Below are 12,469 nucleotides of genomic sequence, written 5' to 3'. Positions count from 1 at the left end.
AGTTTACTAGCCAGCGCTTTAAAGACTTTGCTTCACAGTGGGACTTCACTCATATTACCAGCAGTCCTGAGTATCCCCAGTCTAACGGGCTAGCTGAACGGGCTGTGCGCAGTGCTAAGCAGCTCATGGAGAAATCTCATAGAGATGGAACTGATGTTTTTCTTGACCTATTAAACATCAGGAATGTACCACGTGACACAATATTAGGATCTCCTGTACAGAGACTGATGTCGAGACAAACACGTACAACACTCCCAGTCTCGATGAAGCTGCTTGAGCCAGACACAAGAGGTAAAAGCCCAGGCTATATCAAAAACAGTGCTATGATAAGTCAAGCCGACCACTACAACCTTTGATGGTAAGCTGTACAGAAGGAATCGTAGGCACATTCTGCCTGTAGCTGAGCCTGTCCCGTCACACCCCACTATAAGTGACACTGATCATCAGGGCACAGGACTTGAGTTTATAGACTGTAACACACACACACATGAATCACTGAACAGTGAACACATGAAGGCTGATGTTCACACAGCTAAACTGTTTACTAGACTTTGTTACTGTAGTAATTACTCAGTGAATTGCTACACTTATTCTTTGAGATAGCTTTTGTGTTTATCAGTTACTAAATGCACACATAGTTTTATAATGTGTACTTTTGCAGCACTTTGTAAGTTCTGTCATATGTGCTGAGTATAACAGTTGTGTTTACTACTGTAGGAAGAGCTAAAGAAAGGGGATGTAGAGTATTCGCATTTGGTCTCTGTTGTCCTTCTACAGACACGGTACCTGAATGTAGGGACCTACAGGGGTTAAACCCGTACCCAGGGGGTTTCCTAGTTATGGTTCTGATAACTGCCATGTGTATGTAGTATGCTCCGTCACTATCAAGGTTATTAAACCAAGTTCCAAGATAAACATGACTTGTTTATGAGAACATCAAACAATGTCCAAGGACGTTTGGATTATTTTGATATGTGTTATCAAAGAAATCTGCTGGATTCTCCTCGTCAGCTGTTTAACGTGTATATAAAGACGGGAACAGAGCGAGACGTGTCACACTTCTCTGTCTGAACAGCGATATTTCAGAATGAGGAAAGCTGCAGTTTTGCTGCTCTGTCTGCTCTGGACGGGGGCTCAGGGTGAGGATGGAGCTCAGAGAGAGAACGCAGGTAAGCTATCTGATTTGAACTCTTTAGTGTGGTAGAAAACAGGTGTCAAACTTTCTAATATGTGATGACGGAAACTGAAATAAACTGAGGATAAAAACTATATTTTACTATAAAGATTTTAAACTTGTTCAGCTCTAGATAACAGGATGAGCTCCAGTGAAAAGCAGGTGGTGGAGCTCCAGACACAGAACTCAGGTAAGAAACAGAAACTATTATGAAGAGTCAAAGTATTGTATAAGAATAGAACTGGTATACTGATATACCAGCAAATATCAAACTCTGCTGCATCCTCCTCTTTCTCACAGCCGGTCCTCAGGTGGCGTTCTCAGTCGGTCTCAGTGATGCAGGAGTAGTCGGACCCTTCGGCACTAACAGTATACTGAAGTACAGTAAAGTCTTCACCAATATCGGCCAGGCCTACATCCCAACTACAGGTACTGAGCACACACACACAGACACACACACACACACACACACACACACACACACACACACACACACACACACACACACACACACACACACACACACACACACACACACACACACACACACACACACACACACACACACACACACACACACACACACACACACACACACACACACACACATATTCATTTACAGTAGATGTGTGACTGTAAGCTTTCTTAAGAGTTTTCTTAATGAAACCATTAAAACATCTCTTAGTTTTCCTACAGTTGATCATGGTAGAAAATAGAACAAAGTCAAGAGCTCCTACATGCTCCTTATTTAAAAAACAACCCAGTCCTGCTGAAGCAGCAGAAACAATCTCCCCTCACTGACCTTCTCCTCTGATGCAGGTATCTTCACAGCCCCCGTCAAAGGAGTCTACTACTTCAGATTCAACATGTGGGGAAGCCGCTTTGTATCAGATACCGCTCTTGAATTCGCTCTCAACAACGTGATGAAGATGAGGCTTCAAGATTACAATGATGCCTATGGCTATGTCTCTGCGTCTAACTCAATTGTTCTTCAGCTGGAGAAGGGAGATGTTGTCAACATCGTTCTGCCCTCCAGCTACACCGTTTATGATGATTTGTTTAATCGCATGATTTTCAGTGGATTTCTACTCTTTCCTGTGTGAAGCCCACTGTAAAACACCCACTGCATTAAGTTTCAACATTACATATTAATAAATAAGTGTGTTGACTCAACTTATATAATTGTTTGTGTTTATTTTTGATTGGTTACATGAACAAGAGGCATTCATTACCATAACAACGTTTTCTACGGACAATATAAGAGAAACACTTTAGCAGTACTGTTGTTGTCCAAACCCCCTAAACCGAGACCAAGTCAAGACCAAAGAGCCCTCTACAGTCTGTGCCCTGACTACAGAAGTGAGAGACTCACACTGCATGACACAGATATGAAAAATATATAACATTAAAAACAGAGACACTCCTCAAAATTATCCGTCATATCCACAATCCCAGAAAAACTCAAATGTCTTTTATGGCCTCTTTGTCAGAGACAGAAACTCATTAAAATGAGGTTGATTCTGAGACCAGGGCTGCAGTCGAATTGTCAGTTTCTCTTAGGAACCTTCCTAACGGATTGAAATGACCCGGAAGTACTTCAGTGGCAGCCATGATAAGAGTTGTTCAAATTCTCTAGATGAAAGGAAAGGAGGTTTCAAACTTCCTTTATAACCTCCTTTAGGAAACACTGGATCTTCCTTTGCGAAAGAAAATGAGAAAATGCTGCCCCACAATGCCTTGCAGCCGCAGCATTTAACACGAGGGGATATTCGGCCGATTATGACCGAGAAATGATATCATGAAAGTTACGGTGCTTATTAAGCATTTTAAAAGTGGTAAGTTGCCAAAGTGCTTTGTTTTGAACGTTCATCAGTATTATAATCAAAAAGAGAAATATGAACGTTAGTTTTTACTGAAATGATCAAATAAAGTCAACATTTCACAGTCTTTACTGAGCTGTGTGGGGTTTGTTCAACTTTTAAAAGATGTTTGAATGGTGATATACACAGTGATAGATGTTAAGGACTAACGTTTATAATAAATGCATTTGTATTTATTTTAAGATCTTTTCATACAATCATACGTATTGGGATCATTTGTATTAATGTGGACCGGAGGGTGAGGGTGACTTTTTTATTTCAATTCCAACCTCGTTCATGAAGAATTTATGTTTTTCTGTTGTCCCCGTTCATAAAGCATAAAACAACACCATCAGAGCGCGGTGCAAAGTCTCTAGATGCGTTTACAGTAGTCCGTCGTTCTTATTAAACATCCATGTAGTCCGCTCACTCCGCTGTATAGAAAGCTGTAGTTTCCCTACAGCAGACGCATATTCATGACGTCCGCTGGCGCATCATAAATACGTGGATAGTGTACAGTAAGTGTAGTCGGATTCTCAAAGCACTGCAGTCTCTTCTCCTAAGTCCTTTTGAAGTCTCCTATCCACTATCCCTTAACCCTGTGACGTTTCACACAGAGGTTAAGGAATAGACGATAGGAGCTGATTTTTGGACTATTCGACTTCAGCCATGGTCTTCAGGACTTTTTAATAAACTTTAAACTAATTTTATTTTTGGGAAAATGTCACATTCACAAGAAGAACTTGACTGAGTTTTAATGCATTACTATTACATATACAAAATAAAAAGGCAATACAAACCAAGTGTGTATTTGATAAATATTTTTACTTGAAATGTAACCTGTTTTATTTCCTTACTTTATTATATTTGTTTAACTCTGTATATGTACCCCTGATGTCAATATGTTGTGTTTATATAATGTTAGATACTGTACCTAGCATTTGGAAACTAACATCCATATTCCCTTAGACTTATATACTCTCAAATAAATAAATTAAGCACATTTTTGCAAAAAAAGCCCCCAACTATTTTCACATGCTACTTCCATAAAAACTCCACTTAAAGGTGGGGTAGGTAAGTTTGAGAAACCGGCTCGAGATACACTTTTTGTTATATTCCATGGAATGCTCTTAACATCCCGATAGCAATGAATATCTTAAGTGCTTTGACAACAAATCCATTAAAAAATATCATCTGTGGAAGCCGTAGTACTGTAAAAAGCACGACCAATCATCTGAGCCGGCCCGGGTAAAATAACTGGATGGCCTACCTGCCTGTCAGCCTTCCATCTGTGCACAAACTTATCTTGTGCCCTCATTGGTCATGTGCGCATTCGTGTGTGTTGGAGGAGGGGCTCTGTAAGGAAGTGGTAGATTTTTTCCGGTTGTGTATTTTCAAATTCTAGCGCACTCGAGCTGGTTTCTCCAAAATTACCTACCCCACCTTTAATGTTCCTGAAATTAATGAGATGCGCCAAATATCTCTATACTGTATATAACTAGAAATGATTTGACAAATTGAATGTATTTTTCTTAAGCAACGTGTTTTATTTATATATTTATGTCTGTTATTGGTTTATTATTTTTGTCATTTGAATAAAAACAATTACAAAAATAGGTCTTAAGTTCATATATATATAGTAAGACACCAATGACTAATGAAAACAGATATAGGCAAATGTGATGCATGAACTAAAATACATGCATGCATTGACAGGTTGCACGAACATTAAGGTGAATGATCTCTTTGTTTAAACTAGTGACTCAGGTAACAGTATTTGCAGTAACATGCTGGTCACATACAGTTGTTAATCTTAACAGAACAGAAAATACAGACCTTGTAGATCTTGTTGTCTTGTAATACGTGCAGATTTTCAGCCACATCTCCATCACTTATTGATCTGGCTCTACCCTGCCAGGCTCCTCGTGGACCAGCACCTCAACCACCATCTCAGTCTGTGGGGTCTGAGTTTTATAATTGATTTCTGTCCATGGGTCACTTTGCTTCTCCAGAACATCTTCTGTCCAAACCCTGATGAGCGTCTCTGGGCGGGACGGGTAGTTCTGTGTCTTTAAATAAGTCTGGAGCTCTTGGTCTTTTGGGTTTTCTCCGGCTCTTGTTCCTGGTTGTTGTGAATTATCCAATCCCACAACAACGTCAGAGAAGGGACAGCCTCCCCTTTGGTTTCTCTGCTGCAGAAACTGCATGTCCTCTAGTTCAAGCTCAGACCTGGTGATGCAGGATCAAGCAAAAAAGAAACTTGTCAATTATCATCATTTTGTAATTGGTGATTTTAAATTGTGCGTAGAAATGTGTGTTACCTGAGCAGGTGAGATGCAGGTAGGGTTTCTTCTTGTGTTCTTACAAAGTCCTGTAATAGAATCACACAGCATCAGCTTTACAGAATAAACCATTGTGATAAAGTATGTATATGTTTGTAATGCTCTGTATGCATGTGTCCTATTCCGTGAAGTCGGACTCACCTGTGCGTGCATGTTGATCCGCTGTGTGTGTGAGAGGGCAGGACTGTCCTCCCGGTAGCGATGAGCTTTGGACGGCAGAGTTTGGTGCAGACTGTTGGAGAGGGCGCTCAGTCTGAACAAAAGCTCATCTAATAAGCTTTCAAACTCCTCAAAGTAATATGTCTGTAAAAACCAGAAGGCAAAGTTAAAATGAACTCTACAGATAGTTATTAAGTGGTGGGATGTGTTCGGTGTGAGGATGTATGATATGAGGCAACAATTGAATTCCCTACAGGGATCAATACAGGTTTATCTTATCGGATATTATTTATTGTAAACATAGTCTTCATTTTAAGAGACGCCTGCAGAAGTATTGCCAGTAGCATTAGATCATAAATCTGACCTCCAATGTTCACACCAAGGTCATTTGACTATAATACAAATGTTACACGGCCTTTATTACAGTCTGTAAAATGGATCTCAGTTTTATTGTTTTTATTGACTTTTCCCCACCTTTCCCTCCACATGATGTTCAGTCCATGCTTGTCTTCGCTGCCAGGTGACCTCAGAGATCTTCCTCCTGATGTAGCGGGATAATTCTGCCATGGTCAGCACATTCCCTCTGCCTCCAGATCTTTTGGCTCTTCTGACTAATGAGGACATCACACCTATCACCTGTAGGAAAGACAGGAGGCTGTTAAAACCCAGCAGTGATATAGACTCTGACAAATATCACTGAGTGAGTCGTCTCTCATCCAACACATTGTTTTAAAGGGGACCTATCATGCAAAATGCACTTTTGTACGTCTTTTATACATGAATATGTGTCCCCGGTGTTCCAGGGAACTCACCAAGTGTCAGAAAACACAACCCTCTCTATTTTCCTCCATACCCAAATCTCTAAAAAAGGGGCTGCAACGGATCTGATAAAAACTGATCCAGATTTGAACACTGTCCTGACGCCAGGACGGTGGCGCTACGGCTATTGGGCCAACTCTCCACCTATCAGGGGAATGTGGGGTTGGGCCACGGCCGGCCATTGCTGCTCGAAAGCGCTGGAGACGCTGTAGTACATATGCCAGGCCTGTAAGTGGCGCTGTAGTCTGCCACAAAAGCAGCGAAGAAGACTTCCCGCGCATGGTTACCATGGTTACCCATCTGTTTATTCTCCGCTGTGGCTTTTTTTCTCCCTCCCCAAGGCAAGCGTTTGCTCCTGCTGCTGTAATTCAATGCAATCCCTCCCCGTCGAGGCAAGCACTGTAATTCTCTCCGGTTAGTCCACCAGCAGATGACAAACACCCACCTCTCCGCCTCTTGCAAGGAACGAGGGGACCGCGCGGCAGAGTTTCAGTTTCAGTTTCTTTCGCCGGTCAAGATGTCCGTTAAAGTTTAAATCTTCCGGACAAAATTAGAAAAGTGCCGGTCAAAGGTCTTCTTTGTTATTTATTGAGCTTTAAAACAAATGAATAACGACTCTATATAATAAAACACGGAGGACGGAGATCTATTTTTCTCCCCCTCTTCTGACTTGATCAGAGCACACCCTCTCCTGCAGGGGGGCGTGGTCAGCTGCAGCTCACAGAATCAGCCCCCTGCAAAAACAGGGCTGGAGAACAGCAAATAGAGCGAAATGAGGCATGGCTAAAATGCATGATCTGTTTGGTATTTTGAAAACAGAAACGTATAAATATACCTTATATAGGTATGGCCCTACAATATATCATTTAAATATAGCATGATAGGTCTACTTTAAGGTAAAGAAAATATAAGATATATTCATATTTTAGATTTTAGATTTTTTTTTTTTCTATTTTGAGATGTTTCTATTTTAAGTTTGTTTATTTTCTACTCAATACTTTGTTTTAACATGCTGCTGTAATGGAAACAAATCCAATTTGGGTTCAATAACATATATCTTCACTTATCTTTTGTTTTTTATCTAAATTTGGGATTTTTTTCATCACGGTATATGATAGATAGATAGATAGATTTAAGCAATAGCTCACGACAGGCCGTGGTATATGGTCATTATATCACAGTTAAGGGGCGTGGTTCAACAACCCCCTTAGCTGTGATATAATGAGCATATATCACGGCCTGAAGTGAGCTATTGCTTTTATAAAACGGTTACCAAGTGTGGCAATATGAAAGAAAAATACACACTCTAACTTAAATAGTTTTTTATTAGTAAATAATGATGTTCAAAATAAAATAGTCCCTCCGTTGCCTTCTGCACAAAACATAGAGCGAGGTGGTTGCTATGCAACAACACTAACAGCTAGCGAACATATTAGACAGAGAGCGTTGATCCATTATTTGGCTATTTATTTACATTAATGTGTATGTTGCCGTTTATTGTGCACCCACTGAAAACCTGTCCAGCATCAGTAGCATGGCTTACGTGGTTACTTGTATAGGTTGAGGTTGTTCTAGGCTGTTGCTTGGCGTGGCGAGAATATTGCTCCACTTTCTCTGGTCCCCGAGATTCGGCTTCCAGTAGCTCTGGAGAGAGCTTTCGCACCTGTGGCCACTAACGGTCATAATTTCTCTGCTTTGTTTCAAGACCCGCATCAGAAAGCTTTTGAATGGTGGTACTTTTCCAGTTGGTCTACCTGCTCTTCACGTAGCTCTGCATTTCGTCGTTTAGGTGCTTTTTTTTCTGGAGATAGGCACTCCTCAATCCACTCCTCCATAGTAAGGCCACCCGGAGGTCGAAGTTAACCTTAAATGTTTCCATTTTAAGCTTTGTAAGTTTGTTTCGTAATGGACGTAATGTAACAGTTGTAGCTTTTTCTCAGACGCGGAGGGATACTGACTTGTTGTGAAAAGTAAGTACAATTCTACCCGTGATATACGCTCATTATATCATGGCTAAGAACCAATCAGATTGCTTGATTTGACTTATCCGTTTTATAAAGAAAGATAGATAGATAGATAGATAGATAGATAGATAGATAGATAGATAGATAGATAGATAGATAGATGATCCCAATATCTTTGCGTTGCAGCAGCATAAAAAACACAAGGCAGAGAAATTAAGACACAAATAAACATATTTGAGTTTCTGACTTTCTGTCATATACACTATGAAGGGCCAATCAAAGTCTAACCAAATATAAAAGTAGGATGTTTTTAACGTGGAGTGTGCAAGAAATAGCATATTAAACTAAATATTATATACAGAGGAAACTCTTTATATTATAAAGTATACCACTGCTGTCCGAAGCCCAGAGGACAGAAAGAGGAGTCCACGGTAAAGGAGATCCCTCTCAGAGCGGTGGAGGCCCCTGAGGGCCCGGAGACCCCAGCAGTGACCGAGCAGCGTCTGAAAGGAGCGGGGAAGTGAGCTGAAAGACCAGGAGCTTTGCACGAAGAGGAGGTTCCCCGCGCAGGACAGCGCCACCATCAGGATAACACAGGAAATCTAGGACAGGAATTGAATTTGAATTGTTGTTGACAGATTGTTCTGCTCATTGTGTCACAAGATGATGGTTTCAATATATTTCTCTCGTACAGAAATATTTAAAATGTGTTATTGAAAACTGGGGCCTATATCAGTGTGTGTGTGTGTGTGTGTGTGTGTGTGTGTGTGTGTGTGTGTGTGTGTGTGTGTGTGTGTGTGTGTGTGTGTGTGTGTGTGTGTGTGCGTGGTCAGTGTTGTGTACCGTTGGCCAGAGGAGGCTGCAGAGTGAGCGGGTGAGGAGTGAGTCGGAGGAGTTCACTCTCAGCACGGTGACACACTTCATGGTGAGGAGGAAGAGCGTAACGCCACGCAGAGAACGAATACACTGTGAAACAAAACACAACGTAACACTGAGTCAGTAGAACCCTTTAAGATGTAATCATTAAAAAGCTTCTTAATGTGAGCCCACTAGTTTATTCCCAACATGTCTTTTAGTAAATGTCAGTCTTCTTCTTTTAGAAATTGCTTTTGCGTGTTTTATTCCATATATAAAAATCTTGTAATTGTTTGATTTTATGTCATTCATTCAGTTAAACATTGGTAAATCTTGGTTCACATTTTTATTTTCACTATGGTCAGCACCTCTCCCACACTGAAGTGCATTCCTCCTCTCTTCCTGTTCCCTCCCTAGCCATGTAGAGCACTTGTTAACTTGGATTATAATGCCTTTCAATAATTACTTTCATTTTAATATCTGACACCATGATCTCTAAGGGATTTCTAAACCTTAAAGTCGGGCTTTCATTCAGTATTTACCTTTAAAGTAACATTGTAAATATGTAAAGTCCTTGTGATTATCCCCCCTAAAGATGAGGCTTTTTTTCAAGGGAAGCTCCTTTTTTCAACCTAAAGCAGGAGTAGCTGTTTTCTACGGAGTCCTGGAGGGTTCATAGAGAGAAAAATAAATAAAACGAGGCCACGTTTTATTAATTTGTGCGCACGAGATGTAATTCGTGGCCTCAATTGAAATAAAACGAGGCCACGCTTTATTAATTTACGCGCACGATATACTTTCTCGTTCGCACGAGATACTTTCTTATGGTAAAACACATCGAACTGCCCGATTATTACGCCATGTTATTAGTTTTATGAAGAATATGTCCGGTCGCCAGGGCGTGTGTGTGTGTGTGTGTGTGTGTGTGTGTGTGTGTGTGTGTGTGTGTGTGTGTGTGTGTGTGTGTGTGTGTGTGTGCTCAGTACCTGTAGTTGGGGGGGGGGGGGGGGGGGGGCATTTGTTTATGATAGTGTTGTTCGTTCCGGTGCACTCCGGCAGGACTACAGCACTACATCGAGATTAAGATTAAACACATTTATTTCACTTGGGAATACACATATAACTATGGAGAACCAGATGTGTGTAAATTACTGTTCATGGTAATTTGAAAACAAATGCCGGTGGTGACGGACACACACAAACACACCGAACACACACACACAGAGCGGAGCTGAGCACAAACACACACACACATCATGCGCCCTGGTGACCGGACATCTCCTTCATAAAACGAGTAATAGGGGGAATACTCTGGCAGTTCGATATGAGGTGTGTGTGGTTAAACGTAGCAGCCTTGATCTCTATTCAGCTGTTCTAATGAAGGGAAACACAGTGAAGTAAACAGTAAAAGGCACAGCTCTTTGCAGCTGGTGCTGCTCTTCTCAGATTCTGCTGAGTTACACAGACTGGTTTACAGACTCTTGTGTTTTGCGAATCCGGTGCTTAAACAAATAGCTCTAAACCCCTGGCCAGAATGTCCCTAAATGAAGTCTGAGTTTGAAATATATCTCAAATAATGTATGCACTGCCATTTCTCCACATAAACATAACAGTCTGCAATGAAACGGTTGTCTCCTCTGTGCTCCACTTCCTACTTGGCGCACCGGTAACTTTCTCGTGCGAACGAGTAACTAACGAAATACTTTCTCGTTTGCACGAAATAGTATTTTGTGCGAACGAGAAAGTATATCGTGCGCACGAGAAACTTTTTTTTCTTCTCCATGAACCTTTAGGGGCTCCGTAGTTTTCTCAACATTAAATATTGTTTTTTCCGTCTCACTTGTTCCCATGTTGCCAGGAGGCTGACATCCACATGCCCTCTGTAGCTGTGTTTGTGCAGCAGCTCCACAACCTCCAGGACGATAACGGAGCGATAGATGTAATAAATATAGTACACTAAAGACACAGTCAGCAAACTGACCTGCAAACAGAGAGAGAGAGAGTTATATTTCTACAGCAGTCAAAGCATAAACAGGTAGATTATTTTAAAGTTAAAACCATGCTGTGACCTTCCACAGGTATGTTGGTTTAAGAGCTGCAGGTTACTTTACCCTGTCAGATAGGTCATTGTGATCTTGTTTGCATTGGTGTGTGGCCAAGTGTGTGTGTGCGTGTTTCTGTGTGTTTACTGTATCTTAAAGTTGTGTGCAAGCTACAAATATATCATATTATGTTGATAGATCTGTTTGATTGTGTTGCACTGTTGTTGGAGCCTATGACCTAATATTTGTATTGTCATAACTTCACTGTAGCTATGTACACATTACAATAAAAGCTTTGAATGTAATAGTTATATGTTTGCCTGTGTGTGTTAGTAGACTCACTTCCAGCCAGTTGCAGGGAGTCCTCCAGTATCCCATCAGCCCTTGCTCCCCTACAGCGTACACTTGACGACAGAGTTGCAGCAGAGACAGGACGAGGAAGAGGAGCTGGAGGGGAGGAAGAAGCACAAGGTGAAAATAAAAAGCAAGCTTCCATTTGTATTTTGTAGATTCTCTTCAGCTGCAGACTAGTGGTTTCCACAGATTAAAAGCTAATGCAGTATTGTACCTGGCACACCATGACACCATAGTCCCCCACAGCAGGAGAGTGACACCCCCCCACTGACTGGACCCTGGCAGAGGGCAGCAGGCCAGCGGGGGGGCTCTGCTCAGTGTGCAGGGTCAAACTGGTGAACAGGTTTGGTGCAGGGCTGAACAAGGTGAAGTGGAGAGAGACAGTATGTCCGTACGTCCAGCCGTCTGACTGCAGGAGCTTCAGTTTGGACGCAGCAGCAGACCTGCAGAAACACAGGAAGTCTTTCAGCACATTTGGAAATTCCTCATACACTACAAACACTCGAAATCTTGCCCAGTATATTTGTCTAATATCTAGTCAGAATATGTCTCTACACCTGATATAAGACATACTAACTTCAGAAGTAACACTGCAGGGAGATATCGGGTCTTGTTTTGAGACAATGCATCATCTTGTTAAGTCAAACATCTATTTGAGTTGTATCTCAGATGAAACTTATTTACATATTTATTTGAAAATCACCAACTAACATCAGAAAACAGAAACACTTTTCAGCATTTGCAGCTTATTTTGTAACACAAAATGTCCTGATCCTGGTAAAATATAGTTTAAAATAAGTTGTCCCAGCTAATTACAAGATCTGATTTATCTAAATATCCCATCTTATTTCAAGATATCTTACCAAGCAAATTTTCACTTGTTCTATTGGCAGATTGTGAA

General features: G+C 41.1%; 2 protein-coding genes across 2 annotated transcripts in view; one reads left to right on the top strand and one right to left on the bottom strand.

Moving 5' to 3' along the window:
• Positions 1 to 1,087: 1,087 nt before the first annotated feature.
• Positions 1,088 to 2,323, top strand: LOC117483931 (complement C1q-like protein 2). The gene is made up of 4 exons (XM_034132274.1): positions 1,088 to 1,169; positions 1,302 to 1,364; positions 1,475 to 1,603; positions 1,994 to 2,323. The coding sequence occupies exons 1-4, from the start codon at positions 1,088 to 1,090 to the stop codon at positions 2,275 to 2,277; spliced, it is 558 nt and encodes a 185-aa protein (XP_033988165.1). The 3' UTR covers positions 2,278 to 2,323.
• A 2,602-nt stretch (positions 2,324 to 4,925) lies between these two features.
• Positions 4,926 to 12,469, bottom strand: part of LOC117483930 (polycystic kidney disease 1 like 1) — a 52,343-nt gene continuing 44,799 nt past the window's right edge. Inside the window, exons 43-51 of the mRNA XM_034132273.1 lie at positions 11,783 to 12,011; positions 11,557 to 11,661; positions 11,013 to 11,153; positions 9,161 to 9,283; positions 8,707 to 8,919; positions 6,009 to 6,170; positions 5,517 to 5,678; positions 5,355 to 5,404; positions 4,926 to 5,262 (exon numbers count right to left, since the gene is read on the bottom strand). Of these exons, the coding sequence (XP_033988164.1) occupies positions 4,926 to 5,262; positions 5,355 to 5,404; positions 5,517 to 5,678; positions 6,009 to 6,170; positions 8,707 to 8,919; positions 9,161 to 9,283; positions 11,013 to 11,153; positions 11,557 to 11,661; positions 11,783 to 12,011 (1,522 nt within the window). The remainder of the gene's footprint in view (positions 5,263 to 5,354; positions 5,405 to 5,516; positions 5,679 to 6,008; positions 6,171 to 8,706; positions 8,920 to 9,160; positions 9,284 to 11,012; positions 11,154 to 11,556; positions 11,662 to 11,782; positions 12,012 to 12,469) is intronic.

The sequence above is a fragment of the Trematomus bernacchii genome, unplaced genomic scaffold (assembly GCF_902827165.1).
Source record: "Trematomus bernacchii unplaced genomic scaffold, fTreBer1.1, whole genome shotgun sequence".
NCBI lineage: Eukaryota > Metazoa > Chordata > Actinopteri > Perciformes > Nototheniidae > Trematomus > Trematomus bernacchii.
The sequence above is the reverse complement of the archived record's forward strand: the minus strand, read 5'-3'. Positions and strand labels throughout refer to the sequence as shown.